General features: G+C 41.1%; 1 protein-coding gene across 1 annotated transcript; it reads right to left on the bottom strand.

Annotated features, from left to right (window-relative positions):
* Positions 1–4,912: 4,912 nt before the first annotated feature.
* On the bottom strand, positions 4,913–20,774 carry LOC133367465 (vomeronasal type-2 receptor 26-like). The gene is made up of 7 exons (XM_061591568.1): positions 20,685–20,774; positions 19,564–19,721; positions 15,593–15,716; positions 12,633–13,490; positions 9,490–9,717; positions 8,855–8,981; positions 4,913–5,826 (listed from the first exon to the last, which is right to left on the bottom strand). The coding sequence occupies exons 1-7, from the start codon at positions 20,772–20,774 to the stop codon at positions 4,913–4,915; spliced, it is 2,499 nt and encodes an 832-aa protein (XP_061447552.1).
* Positions 20,775–21,801: the final 1,027 nt, after the last annotated feature.

Here is a 21,801-nt window from a genome sequence, read left to right as displayed (position 1 = left end):
TGTAAAAAGAGAGAGAAAAACCAGACCCCTTTTGGACATTTTTCTGTCACAGTTCTCATAATCTGTTGAAATTAATTGAAAATCAGCCATGTTCACAGAGTACCTGCAAACCTATAACTGACCTTGCCCCATACTCTGACCTTCATCTTCTGTAGTTTAAAAGTTTTTTTAAAAAAACTGCCTTGCTGATTTTTAATTAATTTAAGAAATTTTGGCTTGAACTCAATGATAATGTCAGGCATGCTCAGTAAGAACCATCTGTCAGTGTTCTAAAAGCCAGATTCCCAGCTGCTGGGCTTGCCTAATCAGGGGGCCACACCCACACTAGACTTTGATTTCATGTGAGACAGTCATGGCTTCCCTCTGAGAATCCTGGGAAGTGTAGTTTATGAAGGGGACTGAGAGGAGACTCCTTTTCCCCTGACAGAGCTCCAGTGGCAGAGTGGTTTAGCAGTCATCCGCTCTGATTGAAGCTCTGTGAGTGGAACAGGGCATCTCCTAGCAACTCTCAGCACCCTTCACTAACTACACTTCCCAGGATTTTTTGGGAGAAGCCATGACTGCCTAAATTGAAATAACAGTGTGGTGTGGATGTGTCCTCCTCCCCCGCCTCTTCCCAGATCAGTTTCACCTATCCTAAGCATGATTGCACAGCAGTAAATTCCACTGAACTCAAAAAGCATGCAAATGATCAAACCTGCCCTCCCTCCTACTCCCTCCTATCCCCTCCCTTTTCCCTCTTCCCTCTCTCTTCTTTCACCTCTCCCTTCCCTTCCCAATCCCCTTCTAATCCCCTCCTTCCCCCTCCTCCTCCCCCTCCTCTGCCCTTCCCCTCCTTCTCTCCCATGGTCAATTCTACCTATTCTAGGACTACAACCTGGGAGACCAGGGTTCAAATCCCCACACAGCCATGAAGTTCACTGGGTGACCTTGGACCAGTCACTGCCTCTCAGCCTCAGAGGAAGGCAACGGTAAACCACCTCTGAATACCGCTTACCATGAAAACCCTATTCACAGGGTCCCCATAAGTCGGAATCGACTTGAAGACAGTCCATTTAATTTTCAAGCATGATTGCATGGGAGTAAGTCCCATTCAACTCAATAAGTATGCAAATGATCAAACCGGCCCTCCCATCCTCCTCCCTCCCATCCCCTCCTTTTTGCCCCTTCCCTCCCCCTCCCAATCCCCTCCTTCCCCATCCCCTCCTTCCCCATCCCACTCCTTCTGCTCCCCTTGCCCCCTTCTTCCTTTCCTATATTCTCCCCTCCCCTTCCTGCTGTCCCACGGTCAGTTTTACCTATCCTAGTCATGATTGCACAGGAGTAAATCCCATTGAACTCGATAAGCATGCAAATGATCAAATCTGCCTTTCCCCTCCTTCCCCTCTCCTTTCTGTTTCTCCTCCCTTTTTCCTCTCCTCCCTTCTTCCCTGCCCACTCCAGGCTTCACATGGTCAGTTTTACCTATCCTAACCATGAATGCATGGGAATAAATCCCACTGAACTCAGTAAACATGCAAATGATCAAACATACCCTCCTCCTCTAGCCTGCTCCCCTCCCCCTCCTCTCCTCCCCATCCCCTGTGGTCAGTTTCACCTGTCCTAAGCATGATAGCAGGGGAGTAGATCCCATTGAACTCAATAAGCATGCAAATGATCAATCCATTCTCAGCAAACTTGGACAGGATCCAATTTCTTACCTCCCGTACTAAAAAGCAGGGAAATTCACTAATAGGCAAAAACCCTTGTGGTTTAAGAATGTATCTATAGCCACAGATATTTCTAGCAATCTTTAAAAAACAAGGAAACTGGGTAGCTATAGTGAATACACCAGGAGACCAGGAGACCTGACCTCCTCTCTGAGATATTGTACTGCCCTACAAATTTGTCAAAATGCAAACACAATTTGGGTTGGTGTTTCACAGTCCAATCCATTTCCTGTGTAGCTTGGAAGAATTTGGTAACATGTGTCTCTGAGCATATGGTGAGTGGTGGCAATACCTGCCATCTCCAAAGATGGAGAATTACATTTTTTTATGGCTGATGATGTTCTTTGTACTTTGCTTCATTCCTGTGTTACCATTGTTTCTACAGAGAATCTAATCTAGAAAATTTTATTGGTCTCCTTATTCATCCTAGAAATCTGTGTCAAATTTATTTTTATTAATTTCAAAGCCTTTTTATTCGTCAGTGTCATATGATGATGAAGGTAGCCTTTTGGTGCATTCACTATAGCTGCCCAATTTCCCACCTTTTTAACGTTTGATAAAAATATCCGTGGACTATAGATATGTTCTTAAACCACAAGGTTTTTTGCCTATTAGTAAATATAAGTAAAAAATAATACACATTTTATATGCATTTTTGAGAAATTTATTATTTAATATATATATTGTTTGAATGTAAAAACCTTTAAGCACTTTACAAAACATTAAAATTATCAATAAAACAGTTAAACAAATAATTAAATACATATTTGAAGCAATTAAAACCGCTACTAAAAAGATTTATACCTATCAGCATCTATGTGTCTAGATAGGCTTGCCTAAACAAAAAAGTTTGAAGCAGAAATGCATCATAAAATTCAAAGAAGGGTACATTATGAAGAATGGGTGTATTTTGGTTTGGAATTGATTTGGAATGCTTGAATAAAATAGGTCCACATTAATATGAAAACCAAATGAATTTCTCCACCATCCCTACAGATGTGGCCACACAACTGGATGGTTATAACAAATAAATGAAAGCAGCCAACTAGTGCAATCAACTGATGCCACCCCTGACTTGTGGCTAGCTAAAGAACCCAACAAACACAATTCACACATAGCCCTGAAGAGGGTAACTATCCAACAGGGCAGATGAGCAGGTTGTCATGCCAGAGCTGGTTGGGGGTGGGGCCATCTTGAACAGGTGTCCTTAGCTCCTCCCCCTTACAGTTGCATGTTTTATGTTGTTGATGTGGGCAGAACTTGGAAAAGTTACTTTTTTGAACTACAACTCCCATCAGTCCAATCCAGTGGCCATGCTGGCTGGGGCTCATGGTAGTTGTAGTTGAAAAAAGTAACTTTTCCAAGCTCTGGATATGGGGATACATCCCATGTGTTTTCAGTTCCATGTTAAAGGGAGGACACAATGAACTGTGGTTATATGGGCAGAGACAATTATTAATTTTACCTTTATTTTCATTGCCTTAGATTTTAACTGATTGTCCTGGTTTAAATTGCTCTCCTTATCTTTTTATCTTGTTTTTTTGTCTTTCCACTGTTTTTAATGGAAGAGGCAAGGACTACTCTACATACAACTTGGTTCTGTTCCATTAAAAACTTTGCAGACATTCTATTATTACAACTACTGGGTATCAGATTGGATATAGGGTCCCTGCTTCAGAAGGAACTGAAAGAAAACAAAGATCATTTTTCACCTTCATTTTGTTTTCATCTGTATTTTAAGCTACTAACAATATATAATGAAGGACAGTGGAAGTTGGTCCATTAGGATGAATAGGGTGCTGCCCCAGCATCCTAATTCTGCTTTCAGCCAGCCCCCACCTGCCTGCTTTCTTACTTACATCCAGGGGGTGGGACTGCCTGTCAGCTGCATCCTCCTTAGTCTCAACTTTGCCCCTTGTAGAACTCAGCAGGGAGGAGGACAGAGACAAACCTAGAATGAGTTAGTTCCACCTGTCATTGGCTCTGGCTCCACCTACTGTTAGCCTCTGTGTCTTCCAGCTCACCCATCCCAATGGGCAGCAGCCACCACTGCTGAAGGAAATTACGTTTAGGGATGCTTATGGAATCAGTTCCATATTTCCAGTCTTTTTTTAAAAATCAGACATTGGCAGTCTAGAACCGGGGGGGGAGGGGACTTATGCAACATCTAACTCCAGTTCAGAGAGCTTCTGTGGGTACCAATCTGGGCCAAAGTTAAGCCAAGCAAAAGGTCTAGGGAAGTAATTATAATGGAAGTCAATGAGGAGGACATATTCGCTGATAGGGATATTGATGAGAGCTGGCTTTTTTTTCTGTTCATGCACACAGCTCCAGGCTGAGTTGATGTTCTGCCACCCCAGTGGCTCCCAAATGGCAAAGGGATGCTGCAGAGCTTTCTGCTGGCTCCTCCTCTGCCAGCACCCCTGAGTTGGATTGCTCTGCCCGATGCAGAATATCTCAGACATCACCATGCATTTACGCAAGATGCTCAAGGAGCTTGGACAAATAACACCCAAATGCTGCTGAATATCAACAAGTTGTAGGAATTGACACAGTTCCATTAAATCTGGCATCTTTCTAACACAGAAAAAGCTAGTGAGGCTGAAGTTGGTCACATGCCCCATGAAGCTCAGGACACTGTAAAACATAATTTCTGACCCAAACTTCATTTCACTATGACCTGACTCATCTCTTGAGTGCATATTAAATACAAGGAGTGGTGAGGACAGGTTGACAGCCACGCAACATAGGTGCCAGTTTGAAATAAAAAAAAATATTGTGTGATAAGCAATGCTATCAGCTTCTGTCACAGTCATTTGATCATCCTTTCTTCTGGTGTTGGTGAACCTTGAAAAAGACACAAGGCACAGTGATGGCTTTGGCTAACAGACACTAAGCTTTTGGCTAACAGACATGAAGCATATTAAGTGATGTTTCCCAGACAAGAGTATAAACAGCTCATTTTGAGCTCCCAATTGTTCCTTTGAAACTGTGAAAGTATTCCCACCAGGTCTGATGTCACATTGACACCAGGTGTGGGGTGAGTAGGAGTGGTTTGGGGAAAATGGCCTGGTGGGACAATTTGGATGTCAGGTGAGCCAAGTTTGGCCTGCAGACTGAAAGTTCCCAAGACCTCATTTAAATCCTTGAAATAGACTAGGCAACAGTGGGAATAAAAGAGGAAATAATTTACAAGGAGGAAGTCACTTAAATGCCAAATTTTTTTTCCTTATGAGCTGATCCCTGGTGTTTAGCTCAGGCCTCAGTATAATAATGTAGAATTTAGGGAGGAAGATGCAACCCAGCAATCCAGCACTAGAGGCCAAGATGGAGAAGATCTCCACAGCCACCATGTATTTCCCTTTGGTGCTCAGGTAGGTTGGGACAAAGGATAACCAAACACTGCAAAACATCAACATGCTGAAGGTGATCAGTTTTGCTTCATTAAAAGTATCAGGCAGCTTCCTGGCAAAAAAGGCCACAATGAAGCTGATAATGGCCAGAAGCCCCATGTACCCCAGGACAGTATAAAACATCAGGGCTGATCCCTCATTGCATTGCATAACAATCTGGTCAGTCTGGGAGTGCATGTCAAACTCTGGGAAGGGTGGCGATGTTGCCAGCCATACTACACAGATGCCAGTTTGAATAAGAGTACAGAGGATGATGACTGACACTGTCAATGTCTTCCCTACCCATTTCCTTATCCTGTTTCCTGGCTTGGTGGCCATGAAGGCCAGAACCACAGTGATAGTTTTAGCCAACACACAAGAAACAGCAAGGGAGAAGATGATGCCAAACACTGCTTGACGGAGAAGGCAGGTCACCTTTCCAGGCCGTCCAGTGAATAAGAAGGAGCAAAGAAAACAAAGCAAGAGGGAAGTGAGGAGGGTGCATGTGATGTTCCAGTTGTTGGCCTTGACAATAGGAGTATTCTGATGTTGAATGAAGATCCACATTACCACCAGGGTGATCAGAGAAAGCAAAAGAGCAAATGAAACCAAAATCATTCCTAAGGGATCGCCATATGATAGATAGACAATAAGTTTGGGGATGCAGTGATTCTGGTTCTTATTTGGATGCTGATCTTCAGGGCACTTGTTGCAGTTGACTGCATCTAAAAATTATAATCTCAATAATTAAAAAAATACATTTACCCTCTTAGCATATATGGCATCAACCATTCCTTGGAATGAAATACAGCTGAAAGCATAACTTTCTTGGGGAAGAAGAATTCCATCTCCTTCTTTCACTTGGGAAGAATTGTTATGATAATCATAATGTGGAACTTTGTGGTAAGATAAAGAGATGACAATGACATGGGATAATTTGGTTAATTTGTTTTTCATATCTAGGAGCATCAACACGTTGGTCTTGAAAACTCCTTTAATATATTCATAAAAATAAGAAGTTGAAAAGAGAATCCTTTAAGATTAAGAACTGATATAATTATTAAAAGATTTAAAAGTGAATGGAAAGGTGTTCAACCAATACCAAAAAGGCCACAGTGATGGCACCAGGGGAGCCTGCCTGGGAAGGCTAATAGAAGGCTAATACATAACCCGGGGGCTACTACTGCATAGGCCCTCTCTCTGGTGGATGCCCACCTCCATTCATTCAGCAGAGCAGGGTCACTGAACAAGATCTTAAGTATCACAGAGGTACATATGGGAAGAGGTGGTCTTCCACATAGGCTGGCCTCATGCCCATGAGTTCCCCCACACATACACTTTGAATTGGGCTTGTAAGTGAACAAAGCACAGGTTTAAATTGGTCAAATCTCCTGTCCAATATAATAAGCTTGCACCCCTGTCATCATTATTCATTTTAGTTATGAATTGCTTCCTTTGAGGCATCTTGATGTGATTTACAGCTGCATTTCTGCAGTTTCTGTATAATTTTAAATGCACGTGCAGTGCTGCAAGGTTACCAGAGTTTGGGTAATTATAGCCAAGCCATTTTCAAGTAGGAATGAACTCAGCTGGCTTATCAGCCAAATCTAGTAAAAAGCATTTTGAAGCACACAGCTCACTTGAGACTCTAATGACAATGTTTTGTTAATAAGCACTTCCCAACTGCAAAAGATCATTTTAGGGGAATGCAACCCCACCTAGAATTGGCTGTGCATCACAGCCTTGGGTAGATGAACGATCAATCCACAGTATCTCCATCACGTCTGGATTCATTCTCAATTTGTTTGCCTTAATCCAGTCCTATTATTGTTGTTGTTGTTGTTGTTGTTGTTATCATCATCATCATCATTATTTATTATTATTATTATTATTATTATTATTATTTATACCCTGCCCTTTTTCTAAAACTGGAACTCAGGGCAGCTTACAACTAAAAATGGGTACATATAATTTGGACATATAAAAATCTACATTTAAAATAGAATTAAACTCATTACAGCATTAAAACAATTAAACATCACCTAAAAATACCTAAAACTGATTTAAAAATAATGTAATCAAACAGTAAAACAATACGGGATACCTCTAGAAGTCCTGTCTTAAACAACTTCTACTCCAAAAGCCTGCTGGAATAAATAAGTCTTCACCTGTCGATGAAAGGCCAGTAAAGCGGGGGCCATTCTTGCCTCCCTCGGAAGGGAGTTCCAAACCCTAGGGGCAGCTGCTGAAAAGGCCCTATCTCGCATCCCCACCAATCACACTTGTGATGGTGGTGGGACTGGGAGGAGGGCCTCTCCCGAAGATCTCAGGGCCCGAGTAAGCTCATATAGGGAGATACGGTCTGACAACTAGCCTGGCCCTAAGCCGTGTAGGGCTTTATAGGTCAAAACCAGCATTTTGAATTGTGCCCGGAAACAAACTGGCAGCCAGTGGAGCTTTTGCAACAAGGGAGTTGTATGATCCCTGTAGCCAGCCCCAGTTAGTATCCTAGCTGTCGCTAGTTGTACTAATTGAAGTTTCCGAACAGTCTTCAAAGGCAGCCCCACATAGAGCACTAATCTAAACGGGATGTAACTAAGGCATGTATCACCGTAGCCAGATCAGGCGTCTCCAGGAACGTCTCCAATGCCATGCCCAAGAACTGGTTCAGGGCTCATGCAGCCTCACCTACTTCTGATGAAAAATAGCTAAATCTGGGTATCATTCTCATGCTGGCAATACTTCACACCAAATCTCTGAATGACCACTCTCAGCCATTTCATTAAGATGCACAACAACATTGCAGAGAGAACAGAACCTGTTGGAGCCCCAAAACAAGACTGTCAAGGGGTCCAGCAGTAAATGGTCATCCAAGCAGGGGAGGAAAAAATACCAAGCACTGTCTCTCACAACCAACCAGAACAGCATATCCAGAAGGATACCATGGCTGATTGTTTATCAAAGACTGCTGAGAGGTCCAGAAAAATCAACCGTTCTTTTCTTAATGAAAGTAATCTCAGGGTGCAAATCCTCCTATCTCATGAGCCACAGGTTGCTCTGTTTTTATCCATTACAAGGGAGGTCCACACCCAAAGGAGGATGCCCATCCTCACAAGCCATCCTGTTGCAGGTATGGAAACTTCCCTTGCTTTTGTTGCTCTGCCATCAGTGCTTTGACAGCAGTAACAGTTAAAAAATTGTTTGCCAGGGGCACTGTTTAGGACCAGCATAGCTTAAAGATTTCATATCAATCATACTTTCTGGAAAAAAATCTCATCATAGGATCCATTCCATATGACGTAGGAATCAGGCCTTTTGCATGGTAACACCTTTGAGACTCCATTCAGTTATAAGTAATACTGGCATTGTAGTACCTACTGAAGACAGGCCTTTTAAGTGAACATTTTTCTCCATGCGTAATGGATTTTACATTGTTTTTATATATGTTTTTTTCTTCCAGTTGCTTTGACATGCTTTAAGAGAAGCAATTCACAAATGAAACGTGTTAGAAATTATATTAGGGGAAAATTCTCTACACCTTGCAGTTTAATATAAATGTGTGAACAGATTCCATGAAAATAATTATTTTGAAAGTACTATGAAAGCTCTTTCTAACATCTACACATCAAAGTCTCAGTGCAATGCTGTGGGCAGTAAGTGATGAATATGCATGTGTAAAACAATCCTTTCAGAAAATTTAGTTTACAAACATCTGGACTACCATTCCCATGTAACTGTGCAATCTCTATGTACCTGTCAGGTTTGAAATCATTCCTTCGGAGCATTGAGGACAATCATAACAACAAATCTGTTCCCCCTCACGCACAATCTTGCTATGTCCAGGGTTGCAACTCTCAACGCATGTGGATTGGGGTAGAATCTATTAACACCCAGAAAGAAACGATGTAAGCAGCAGAATGTTGGAAGGGAACCTTTGGCCGGGAGCTTAATTATGCTCCTCCTTCAGCCTGCTATACCCTTTTCCACAAGCAGTGTCCACACCTCCCACTTATATGTCCATGAATGACATCAGATGTGTCTAATAAAGATTTTCTGCAAAGGAACAATCAAGAGCCTTAAAAAGGGCTCCCATTTGTTCCTTAGTAAATTGGGCTTTTATGCAAAGCCTTTCAAATTTGGCACCAAATACAAGCCCTACCTAGATTGGTTCCAATGAGAGCTCCCAAGTGGAGCTATGGGGCTTGAAGTAATCATCAGTAAGTGGATAAACAGTAACTTCAAAGAAAACAAAGAAATGCCACAAACAAGTATAAACAAATAAGGAAACATACAATGACTGGATGTCATTTTCTTAATCTTTTCATAGAAAATATGAAATGTCTAAACATCCAGGAACTTACAGTTCTGGAAATTATATTCATCCCCACCTGTTTAAACTTTTGATTCCATACAATAGCACTTTCATTGATGGTGAACTGCTTTTCTTCAGGAGCCCATTGGCCCATCCTTCCAACACGGACTCTACAGATGGACTTATTGGGGAACATGATTGTGTTGATGATATCATATCCAGTTGCTAGCTCTCCATTTTTATCAAAAAATATCTCTTCACCTGCACTATTGTTGAAGTAGATGTGTTTCAGAAAGAAGTGAAGCTAGATGGAAGAAAGAAAGAACACGAACTGAGGCCAGTGCTAGAAAAGGGCTGTGATTTTCCTGGAATTTGCTATATTGTCCTGTTGACATGCAACCCATTTTTGCCAGTCTAATAGAATACTCCAATTGGTGTTTCTTACTCATGTATGATAGATGTAATTTTGAATGAAATATTTACCATCTTGCAGATATGTTAGGAAGACAAAATTCAACATAGTTATGATTTCCAGTGACAAACTAGAATTTTTAATTGGACTCCTAACTTCAGAAATTTGAAACATAGGTATTAAACAGCAGTTTTTCCCCTTCAAAATTCATATTAAGATCAAAGTTAATATAAATCTAGAATGATGTTGCAGTGTCTAAACGTCTGTCATGAGATCATAAGAAAAAAGCACTGATGTATTATGCCAAAAGTCCATCTAGTCCAGAATTCTGTTCTCACAGTGGCCAACCAGATGCCTATCAGAAGCCCACAAGCAAAACCTGAGTGCAACAGCAACTCTCCCCTCTTCTGATTCCCAGCAAATGGTATCCAGAAACATGCTCCCTCAGACACAGGATATAGAATGGGTGTGCATTGGCTCTATGTGTATCCCAAATGATGAGGTGAATCGGGTTAAACTGGGGAAGGTGCCCCAGTCAGGTAACTCTGTAGGGTTGGCTGTCCAAAAAACACACACAAGGTATGACCTTCATTTTCCCCTAAGAAACAAAACCAAGCTAACTGAGGAAATGTCCAGAGCTCAAGTGGGGAACAGATGGAGAAGGGGATATATTTCTCTTTCATTTTGTGGGATAGGTCTAGCTTTTAATCTTAATGAATTATTTTCCCAGGGTACACCAATCACAGAACTGTAGGCTGGAGATTAAAAACTTATTTTATCCAAGCCTTCCCCTATATAAGTCAAAGGAAAGGCTGTATATCCCCAAATCCATGGTGCTAAGAAGTCCATTCTGATGGCAATGACTTTTGGGTTAACATGCTTGTTACAGAGAGAGGTTTGGACTGCATGAAAACAGTGGCAGAAATGCTGGATTGGATCCATTAGCCCTGCCCACCCCCACCATCAAGGTAAACTCCAGCAATGCCAGTGTTGGGGGGGGGCTTTTCATTTCTTTGTTTCACCATTCTAGCAACTACTTCTTATGGGCTGGCCCCATGTCTAATGTATGTAAATTTTCCATCTAAGAGTCTTTATAATGCATTTATCAATCCTAATATATAGAATATTACGCATCCAGGTATGCAGGCCCCCTCATATGATATGCAGGAAAGCCACAGAACGTTTAAACTTGTGAAACTTTTTCATTCTCTCTCCATCTACTTCTGGGCAGTCAGCCAACTTACTTTTGCTTGTATACATAAAGGTGATAACAGCTTCTATGAGCTCCTTATATGGTATGGACTACACCTGACTATAACTGACTATTTTATCAGCTACTTGAGATTATCTTATCAGTATCTACCATCAGTGATGGATTGTAAATGATGCAACTCAGGACATACCACTATTCAGCAATATCATAGCCTTGATGAACTCCAATATAAGGAGAGGGTTGTGCCCAGTCAGGGTCTAGTCTCCCTGGAGACTTGGCTGAAAACAAAGTAAAGCCTGATATGTAATCCTGAACTATAACAAATGAGAGACATATTGGCTAAGGCCACTGTAAGCATTATGTATGCACTTATGTATTTGTAACCCATCAGGACTTTGATCCTGACTTATATGATTCTGATGTACTGGTTGAGACCAGCTACTGTATATGTATAACTTGTATAACTAAGAAATGAATGCATAAAGAATAAATATTTTAAGAAATATTATGAAGACAATGTGCTGTTGAACTCCCATTTATTTTGTGATGTCTGCTAAGTCCTAAGGATGTATTGGGCGGGAACTCCAACCTTAGCCTGCTTGTTCAGATGAACTGCTGTCAGAGACTGTGCAAGCTTAGGCAAGCATGATGTCTGACATATAATGACTCTGAATAGCCAGTGGGCAACAGGAAGAATGTAGGAACCCTCTGTCTTGTTCATTCACATGAGAGAGGCCATTCTGACAGTTTCATACTGATAGCATTCCATGTGTCTAACCTAGCTGTATTTGAGTAAGCCTGTGGGAGAAAATCTGGGCATCAGCTTTTAAACATCAACTGTTTTCAGGAGAGTTATGCTTTATTGCCCCCTTTCATAATTTTCTCCCATGTTTTCTGAACGAGATGCTCTCCACCTGCCCCTGGCATGTCATTACCAGGCACCTTAAGCTTCTCCCGTATCCAGAAAAGAAAAAGATTACTTCTACCATACTATCTGTGAATGATAGTTTCTGATTCACAAGAAATGCGCCTTTCGTTGGTCTTCTCCCTTCTCCTGCACTCCAGAACAAAAGACTGTATTCTAAATGTGAAAACCTTCCTTGGGTTGATATGCATGTGGATTCAGGTAACTGAACCAGGTAATAGATCAAAGAGACAAGGAAAGATGGAAATAAAAATCTAAAGAGTTGTTTTTTGCTACAGCCCTTCAGCCCAAAATGACTGGTGTTCAGGAAGACACTGATTATTTGAGTGCAACCAATCTGGGTTCAGGCCTCATTTCATGACATTTATCAAGATAGGACCCTATTAGTCTTACTCAATCTTTCAACAGTTTTTGATACCACTGATAAGAATTTTAGCCAAAAGCATGTGGAAAACACCAGATTGGGGATTACTGGTGTAGAACATTTCAAATTTCTTTAAGAAACAGCCAATTTTAAGCCACTGGGGTGATTAAAAACATGCTAAATATTATTATTTTAAACCAATTTCAAAAACCTGCTGTACTCCACTTTTAAAAGTCCCATAAATCCAGACAGTGAGAAACATTTAGGTGCATACATTACAATAATGACAGATAGGATAATCTTACCTGCCACGGGTGAACATCAAGATATTTCCGTGTGGTTATATCTCCCATTGCCCTATGCTTAGATCTTGATGACAGCATGGCATGGAGAGCATGTGCAACAGCATAAACAGCATTGTAGATACTATAACTCTGACCAGACATCCCCATTTCAAACACAGTTGTAGGGAGGCTCCTCAACTTCTCTTCCCCAGTACAATTTCCTGTTCCTGGCATATGAAGATAATATTTGGGGAAAGAGCACATAAATGCACTGGACCAGAAATTATGAATGAAGTAAAGCGGAGATTGATTTGGATTTAAAGTCTCAAGGAACTCTTTGTATTCTGCCACATCATTAGTGTGGAGTATGAAAGACAAAGTGCCATTGAAGGATTTTGGTGTGAACACAGTATTATGAAATACAGATGCAAAATCCCAGTGAGCTGTTATGACCCAAACCCTCTCTGCTGGATTCATTTCAACATTTTCATGTATTGACAGAACCATTCGTAAGCCCTCCATTGACCGTGAATTCCCATGAACAAGAATCATGTTGGCTTTTATTGATGTGAGAACTGAACTTATTCTTTCCAATTTCTTATTCATGTGCAATGCTTCATCCCAGGTCTTCTTCAGTGTTGGAATAATTTCCTTAAAAGCAATACAAATATTGCTCTGCAGCAGCCAAGAAATGAGAGTCCTCAATAACATTTCTCCATTGTCATCATCCGAAACTATAAGACCAATCCAGGTCCATCCAAAATGCTGAAGCAGCTGGACAATTCCAGCATATTGAAGCCTTTCATTTGGGATCATCCGATAGACAGAAGGGAACTGTTTTTTATCACTCAGTGCAAGGTCAAAGGAGCCATAACTGAGCTAAGAACAATGATAATGATCTGTTTTAGACCTAACACCAATCTTTGATTGTCCCCCCCCCCTTATAATTACTTCCTTCAAAAGTCTGGAAGGATTGAAGGTTGAGTTCATTGTATATTTAATCCTCAAATCAATACTGCACTCACTGTAAACCAGGAGTGGGCAACCTCCAGCCCAAGAGCCTGCTGGATCAGGCCAAGGGCCCATCTAGTCCAGCATCCTGTTCTCACAATGGCCAACCAGATCCCTATGGGAAACCTGCAAACAGTATCTGACCACAGCAGCACTCTCCCCTCCTGTGGTTTCCAGCAACTGGTATTTGGAATCATATTCTCTCCAACTATGGAGGGACAGCATAGCCATCATGGCATGTATCCATTAATAACCTTATCCTCCATGCATTTGTCTAATCCTATTTAAAGCCATCCAGACTGATGGCTATCACTGCCTCTTGTGAAAGTCCATATTTTAACTATGCACCATGTAGGTGTGAATTCCATAGTTTAACCATACACTGTTTTTCTGTCCTGAAAGTTCAGCTTCAGTGGATGTCCACGAATTCTAGTGTTATGTGAAATGGAGAAAATCTTTTCTCTATCCACTTTTTCCATGCCATGCATAATTTTACACAATTCTATCATGTTGCCTCTTATTCACCTTTTCTCTAAACTGAAAAGCCCCAAATGCTACAACCTTTCCTTATAGGGGAGTTGCTCCACTCGCTTGATCATTTTTGGTTCCTCTTTTCTGAACCGTTTGCTTTTGCATTTTCCCCACACCTCACCACCCACCCATCAGCTCATATCACTGTCTGAACCTCTGGTTTTTGGATGCTTGAAGGTGAGGGTGGGAAGGTGTGCTTTCAATATGGCTGGTAAAATGGGGTTTCCTCCATCATTTTAGCAGGGGATTCCATGCAAACCTTCATGGTGTCCTCTGTTAAAGTGATGGGGGGAAATCCTCCTTTTGAGCAGGGGATTTTGTTACACACCCCTTCTTGAATCTGCATAAGGTACATTTTCCCCATCATTTTAGGAGGGGATTCCATGCAAAGCTCCCCTTTCAGGAGAGGTTTCTGATGCAGACACACCCTGCATCATGGGGGAACAGGAATAAACTGGTGAGGGAGTGGTGACATGTCCAATTACACTTGATGTTATGTCACACCACATCCAATTGTGTGAATGGAATTAATGTGACATGGTGGTATATCACTCAAAAAGCCACATTTCCATAAAACAGCAGGTGAAACTGAGATGATCATACTTTGGACACATAATGAGAAGACATGATTCACTACAACAACAACAACAACAATTTATTTGCATTTAGCCATAGGCCATAGCACAACAAATTTCCAGAAAATAGAATAAAATAATAAAAATAGACAATATAATATAATATACAATTATATTAACAAGCCTAAACTGTAGAACAGTGTAAGGTTCATTGATGATGGGTCTTACCATGAAGAGCTCTAATATGTTTAGCCGCGAGAGCAAAGTTGGCTACCGCCATGGTAACTGTACTATAATTATCTGCCAACAAGTTGGCTATTATGATATCAGGAGGAAGGTCAGCTCGAGGATTAATAAAGGGAGATAAGAATTTTTGTCTGGGAACATTATATAAAGAACATTTTAGAATATAATGGCCAAGATCCTCAATCTCCTTGTTTCCACAAATGCAATAGCGTTCAGTTCTCGGCACCCCATTGTATCTGCCCTCCAAGAGAGCTGTTTTCATAGTTTGAAATCTGATTTCAGTGTAAACTTTCCGTATCTTCGGGTTAGTAAGAATGGTAAAATAGGAAGCGATTACATGATTTGGTTTAAAGGAAGGGAACCATCTCGAAAAAGGAGATGTTACTATGTAAAGCCTATCTTGTACCTCGTGAAAATTAAAAATCCAATTGCTCAAATCCTTTGGGGAACATAAGAACATAAGAACATAAGAAGAGCCTGCTGGATCAGGCCAGTGGCCCATCTAGTCCAGCATCCTGTTCTCACAGTGGCCAACCAGGTGCCTGGGGGAAGCCCGCAAGCAAGGAAAGTGTTAGAAGATTACTGGGAGACAGGTTATATGTATATATGCATACACACCTGTGCCATCTTGTAGATATTTAAGATGTGGGGCATCTGCTTGGAGTTATGAGGTGTGAGCCCACCAATGATGGCCATTAGCTTGAATGTCTTGTCACAGATGTAGTTAAGGGAATTCGTCTTCCTTTGGAAAAGAACACGCATAGTGGCAAAACAGTTTCCTATTTCATTTTGAACATTGAAAGCGAAGGTGGAAGACAGAGTGCTATTGGGTAAGAGGTGGGTGTTCTTGTTGATCTCATTCATTGCAAATGTAAGAACAAGCACTTGGTGGTAGTAATTTGGCAGAAGGCTGCAATGATATTTCAATGTAGGTTTAGGACAGTTGCATATCAATGGAAAAACAATGGACTTATTAGCTATTAGAAGCTACTCATAATACCAGACACAAATTATGTAGTAGAGAATATCTTTATAACTCTTAACTTTTAAAATGTTGACACTTCATTATGCTCCTTTGTCATCTTTCACTTTTGAAAGCTCTTTCAAAAAGCTATGTGTATTTTGAAGACTGTTCTTTTTTAACTGCATCTGAAACTGATGCAATCTTCTTTGATGTGTTACTATGTCTCTATATGTCTGCCTATTTAATTTATAAATTTCTGGCCCTCGGGATATTATAGATTCATCTGTAGCCCACTGTGATGAGTTCGCCGAGCACTTCCAAGATAAGATCGCATGCATTCGCCGGGACTTAGACTCCAATATTATAGCAGTTGGACCTAATGAAGTATCCAGATCACGGTCTTGTCCTCATTTATTGGATGAGTTTCAGTCTGTGCAGCTTGAGGATGTTGACAGGATCCTTGGACTGGTGCGGGCGACAACGTCTTTACTGGATCCTTGCCCCTCTTGGCTGGTGAAAGCTGGCAGGACCGGAACCGCCGGCTGGGCCAAGGAGGTAATAAATGCCTCTTTAAGAGAGGGAGTGGTCCCTGACTGCCTAAAAGCGGCGGTAGTGAGACTGCTCCTGAAGAAACCCTCCTTGGACCCATACAACTTGAACAACTATAGACCTGTGGCGAATGTTCCGTTCCTGGGCAAGATCCTGGAGCGGGTGGTTGCCGGCCAGCTCCAGGGGCTCTTGGATGACACTGATTATCTTGATCCATTTCAATCCAGTTTTAGGCCCGGTTTTGGCACTGAAACAGCCTTGGTCGCCCTGTATGATGACCTCTGTCGGGAGAGGGACAGGGGGAGTGTGACTGTTGATTCTCCTTGACCTCTCAGCTGCTTTTGATACCATCGACCATGGTATCCTTCTGGGAAGACTCACGGAGTTGGGAGTTGGGGATACTGCTTGGCAGTGGCTCCGCTCCTACTTGGTGGGTCGTCACCAGAAAGTAGTGCTTGGGGAACACTGCTCGACACCCTGGACTCTCCATTGTGGAGTCCCACAGGGATCGGTACTGTCCCCCATGCTTTTTAACTATATGAAGCCGCTGGGTGCTGTCATCAGGAGTTTTGGAGTGCATTGTCACCAGTACGCTGATGACACGCAACTTTATTTCTCCTTTTCATCCTCTTCAGGTGAGGCTGTTAACATGCTAAACTGTTGCCTGGCCGCGATAATGGACTGGATGGGGGCTAACAAACTGAAGCTCAATCCTGACAAGACCGAGACGCTGTTGGTGAGTGCCTTCACTGCCCAGATGGAGGATGTTCATCCTGTTCTTGATGGGGTTACACTCCCCTTGAAGGAACAGGTTCGTAGCTTGGGAGTTCTTTTCGATCCTTCCTTGTCTCTCGAGACCCAGGTGGCCTCGGTGGCACGGAATGCTTTCTACCATCTTCGACTGGTAGCCCAGCTACGTCCCTATCTGGACAGTGACGACCTCGCCACAGTTGTTCACACTCTGGTAACTTCTAGGCTGGACTACTGCAATGCGCTCTACGTTGGGCTGCCCTTGAAGATAGTTCAGAAACTACAGATAGTCCAGAATGCAGCAGCCAGATTACTGACGCGGGCCAGAAGGTCTGCTCATATAACACCTGTTCTGGCTCATCTGCACTGGCTTCCTATTTGTTTCCGGGCTAAATTCAAAGTGCTGGTTTTGACCTATAAAGCCCTACACGGCATGGGACCGCAATACCTGGTGGAACACCTCTCCCAATATGAACCTACCCGTACACTGCGCTCAACATCTAAGGCCCTCCTCCAGGTGCCATCCCATCGAGAAGCCCGGAGGGTTGTGACTAGAACTAGGGCCTTTTTGGTAGTGGCCCCCAAACTGTGGAATAGTCTCCCTGATGAGGTACGCCTGGCGCTGACGCTGCTATCCTTTCGGCACCAGGTGAAAATGTTTTTATACTCCCAGGCATTTGAAAGTGTATTTTAAATTGTATTTTATAGTGTATTTTATTAGTATTTTCATTATTGTTGTATTTTGACGTTGTTGGTTCTTTGTTATTGTTTGTTTTGATCTTTGATTTTGTTATACTTATTGTATTTATATATTGTGCTTGTTTTATCTCTTATGTACACCGCCCAGAGAGCCTTTTTGGCTTAGGGCAGTATATAAATAAAATAAATAAATAAATAAATAAATAAATAAGTGGGTGAATACTTTCCTCCACTTTCTCTCACCAGTTTTATCCATTTTAAGCTCTTTCTTCATGCCTCATGCTAAGTGAGATAGAAAACCAGTGACTGGGCTATGATTTTCTCTACAATGAAAATATTTCAACCAACATGGCAAGCAGAATATGTTCTAGCCATATCCTCAATATGTGTTGTTGTTGTTATTGTTTACATTAAGGCATTTTCTGTCATCTGGGTCTCTCCTTCCTGGCTGAACTTTTTGAAATGGGACATAATGAATACTAAACCTAAATTTCAAGAAGATTGGTAGGAATTTATCTATGGAAAGCCCTGTGATACAGGGGCTAGGTTGTTTTAATTTATGTTTGGAAGGCTCAGACTTTGGTACTAGCCAGATGGACATAAAACTGTTACAATAAGCAAACTTGCATGTTCCCTTGTAAAAAGGGAGATGTTCCCTCTAAGGGATATTTGGGGAATATCCCTATGTACCTGTATACCATGACGTAATTTCCTAATGGGTGGGGTTGGTTACCTGGCTTCCTCCTCCTTTGTCTGGTTGTATTGTAGATTCTTGCATATTCTCCATTAACTTGAGGAGAGAAAAGCATCCACATGCTTCTCTTCCAAGATGACCATTACCATGGACTAAGACTTCTACTTTTTTATCTAAGCTAGAGCCTATGTTTCCTGAACATATGAAAGGTCTTGAGTAAACATTCTTTATCCCTTTTTACCTAAGAAGATTGTCTCTGTTGTTATTTGTGTCTGAGGGAAGGGTGGGCTGGTTTATTTTCATTCTGCTGCTTGCATTTATACCTCAGCTAAGAAATAGGACTATGAAACTGTGCCTATTTCATTTTTTAATACCAAACAAAAACTATGTTTATTTTCAAGAGAAATAAGTTTGTCAGGGCTTCATCTCATCCAGGAAGAAGGGTGGGCTTCAAATTGTCTGTTATGCTGCTCAGTATCAAGAAAAAACTGGGAAACATATGTCTCAGCACTATCTGGAGAAAGAATCTTATGAAGGTTTTCATGTATCCAAACACAATAAGAATCACTTTAATCAATGGAGAATAGCAGTCATCTTACTATGAGAATATTGGTTGGTTCTCTTGTGACTCCTACTTCTTCACATTGTTCTACCAGGCACAATAATATACAGTATATATAGAGAATAATGAATATTGAATAATGGATAATAAGGCATATTCAAACTAAGCTATTCAAAAGGAATTTTAATTCAAGAGTATATTGACTTTTGTCATATTTTTAAAAAAGCCATTTACTTACTAGACACTCATTTTCGGATCTGGAGATGTATCATATGGGATCTCATTAAAATCATGGGTTAGAAGGGAGAGAAATTCACCAATGGCAATGTTCTGTGGAATGCCAAAGTCATTTTGAACCTTTGGCTGTATACCAAATCCAGTGTTCACATTCCTGCTGACAATCTGAGGCAGCTGCAGCAGCAAAAGGAGAAGCAGCAATGATGTCCATCTGGCTACCAGCAAATCTCGTGCCCAGCTGGATACATTCATTGTGGCAGATACATTGAACAGGAACAGCTTCAACATCACCCTGGAAACCACACAGAGGTTCAGCAAAACTTGTAGTTTCACTGATTTCAGAAAGAGCTATTCCAAAAAAAAAAATGTATGTAAAAAAATGTTTTGAAACTTGCCTTTATAGGTGAAGATGACTATTTCACTCACTCATTTTAGTTTTTTCTGTCTTTCTGATAGCCATGGGATCCCACAACAATTACATGAGAACAGTGATTATGATAATTACAAGGAATATCATTACATTTTCTAAGAGCCTCAACTTGCAGCAAAGTTTAGAAAAAACTTACTTCGCTTCTTCATATCCAGTGCCTGTTAATTAAATTCTCAGTGCTGGGAATCAGGGCGTGTTGGGTATTACAGAAGGATAGGAGTGCTTCTGTAAGTAAAGTGAATACCAAAAACAAGGTTCTGTCATTATAAGCCTCTAAATTCTATAGCTTATAGTTTCTGTTGCACTAGAAACATGAAGCTTGGCACATGTGACCTGATGAGATGGTCGGAAGTTGATCTGAAAAGTTGATCTAAATTTAATTTAGGCTCTTCCATGCTATTCCCCAAAAAGAGTTTCCATTCTGAGCAGATGCTTAGCCAATCAATGGCTTGATAAAGCTTTGGATTGGCCAGGCCTAGAGAAATGGGGGAAGAGAGAGAGATTTCAAGTTTCTTGAAGTCCAGAATGTGTAGTTGATGCTGGATATGTTTAACTCACAAAGAGTATAAGCCACTCCTAACCTGATGTCTCCAGATGTTTTGATTTCAAAAAATCCTTTGAAAGTAGCATAAATATCTTTTAAATATTTTTTAAAATAAATATTTTTAACCTGGCTCCCATTAGATTGCTCTACTAAAATAAAGATCCTGAATCGAGTCAGTTGAAAGAAGGCGGGCCCCTATGTCACAATAGAGGTGTACATGAGAAGCCTACCTGCCATGGGTAAATATTCGAATGGTTCCATGTGGATCCATATCCTAATACCTTTTGCTTAGATCTTGATGAGAACATGGCATGGAGAGCATGTGCTACAGCATAAACAACATTGTAGATGCTGTAGCTCTGACCCGACATTCCCATTTTAAAAACAGTTCCAGGGAGGCTCCTCAACTTCTCTTCCCCAGTGCATTTTCCTGTATCTGGTACATAAATGTTATATGTTGGGAATCAGCACCCAAAAACACTGACCCAGAAATAGCGGATGAAGTAAAGCATCAGTTGATTAGGATTTAAAGTCTCAAGGAACTCTTCATATTTTGGCACATTATTAGTATGCAGTGCAAAAGACAAGGTACCATTGAAAGATTTTGGTGTGAATATATCGCTATGGTTTACAGATGTAAAATCCCACTGAGCTGTTATAATCCAAACTCTCTCTAATGGTTTCATTTCAACCTTCTCAGATCTTGACAGAACCATTAGTAAGACCTCCATAGACCCTGAATTCCCATGAACAAGGATCACATTGATTTTGGCTGAAGAAAGAATATAACAGATACTGTTCAACATCATATGGATTTGCACTGTCATTCTTCAGTACTCCAGTATTGGGATTATTTCCTTAAAATCAGTACAAATATTGTTCTGGAGCAGGCAAGGAAGGAAAGTCCTCAGCAACATTTCTCCACTGTTGTCATCTGAAAGAATAAGGCCAATCCAGGTCCATCCAAAACGCTGAAGCAGCTGAACAATCCCAGCATACTGAGAACGTTCATTTGGGATCATCCGACAGACAGAACTGTGTTTTATCACTCAGTGCAGGGTCAAAGGAGCCATAACTGAACTAAGAACAATGACAATGGCTTTTTAAAACCTAACAACGATATCTGATTGTTCCTCATTTTTTTTTTAAAAAAAACACCTTCCTACAAAGGTGCGGCTGGATAGGAGATTGAGCTCATTGTACATTTGATCTTCCAACTAGGTAGGGGATGTACTGCTTGTTCTCATTTCAACTGCATTCCATCAAACTGACAGACAGTTCCTTTCTATAATCACTTGTTTATCACTATCTAGTGCTGCTCCCAGTTCATTTTGTTTCTCCCAAATGATAACAATGTTTTATCATGGTGTCTAACAAAAGGAAGGAAAGCAGCAGCCT

The sequence above is a fragment of the Rhineura floridana genome, chromosome 11, assembly GCF_030035675.1.
Source record: "Rhineura floridana isolate rRhiFlo1 chromosome 11, rRhiFlo1.hap2, whole genome shotgun sequence".
In the NCBI taxonomy this organism is placed as follows: Eukaryota; Metazoa; Chordata; class Lepidosauria; order Squamata; family Rhineuridae; genus Rhineura; species Rhineura floridana.
This window is presented reverse-complemented; position numbering and strand designations above follow the sequence as displayed.

Bases quoted from the DNA above. Each gene is read 5' to 3' on its own strand.
- LOC133367465 (XM_061591568.1), bottom strand. From the start codon at position 20,774: ATGTCGGGTCAGAGCTACAGCATCTACAATGTTGTTTATGCTGTAGCA. The intron at 13,491-15,592 runs GTGTGTATGCAT...CATTGTTCTTAG, and splicing joins ATATCTACAAGATGGCACAG to CTCAGTTATGGCTCCTTTGA. The intron at 8,982-9,489 runs GTGGGGATGAAT...GGGTGTTAATAG, and splicing joins GGAATCAAAAGTTTAAACAG to ATTCTACCCCAATCCACATG.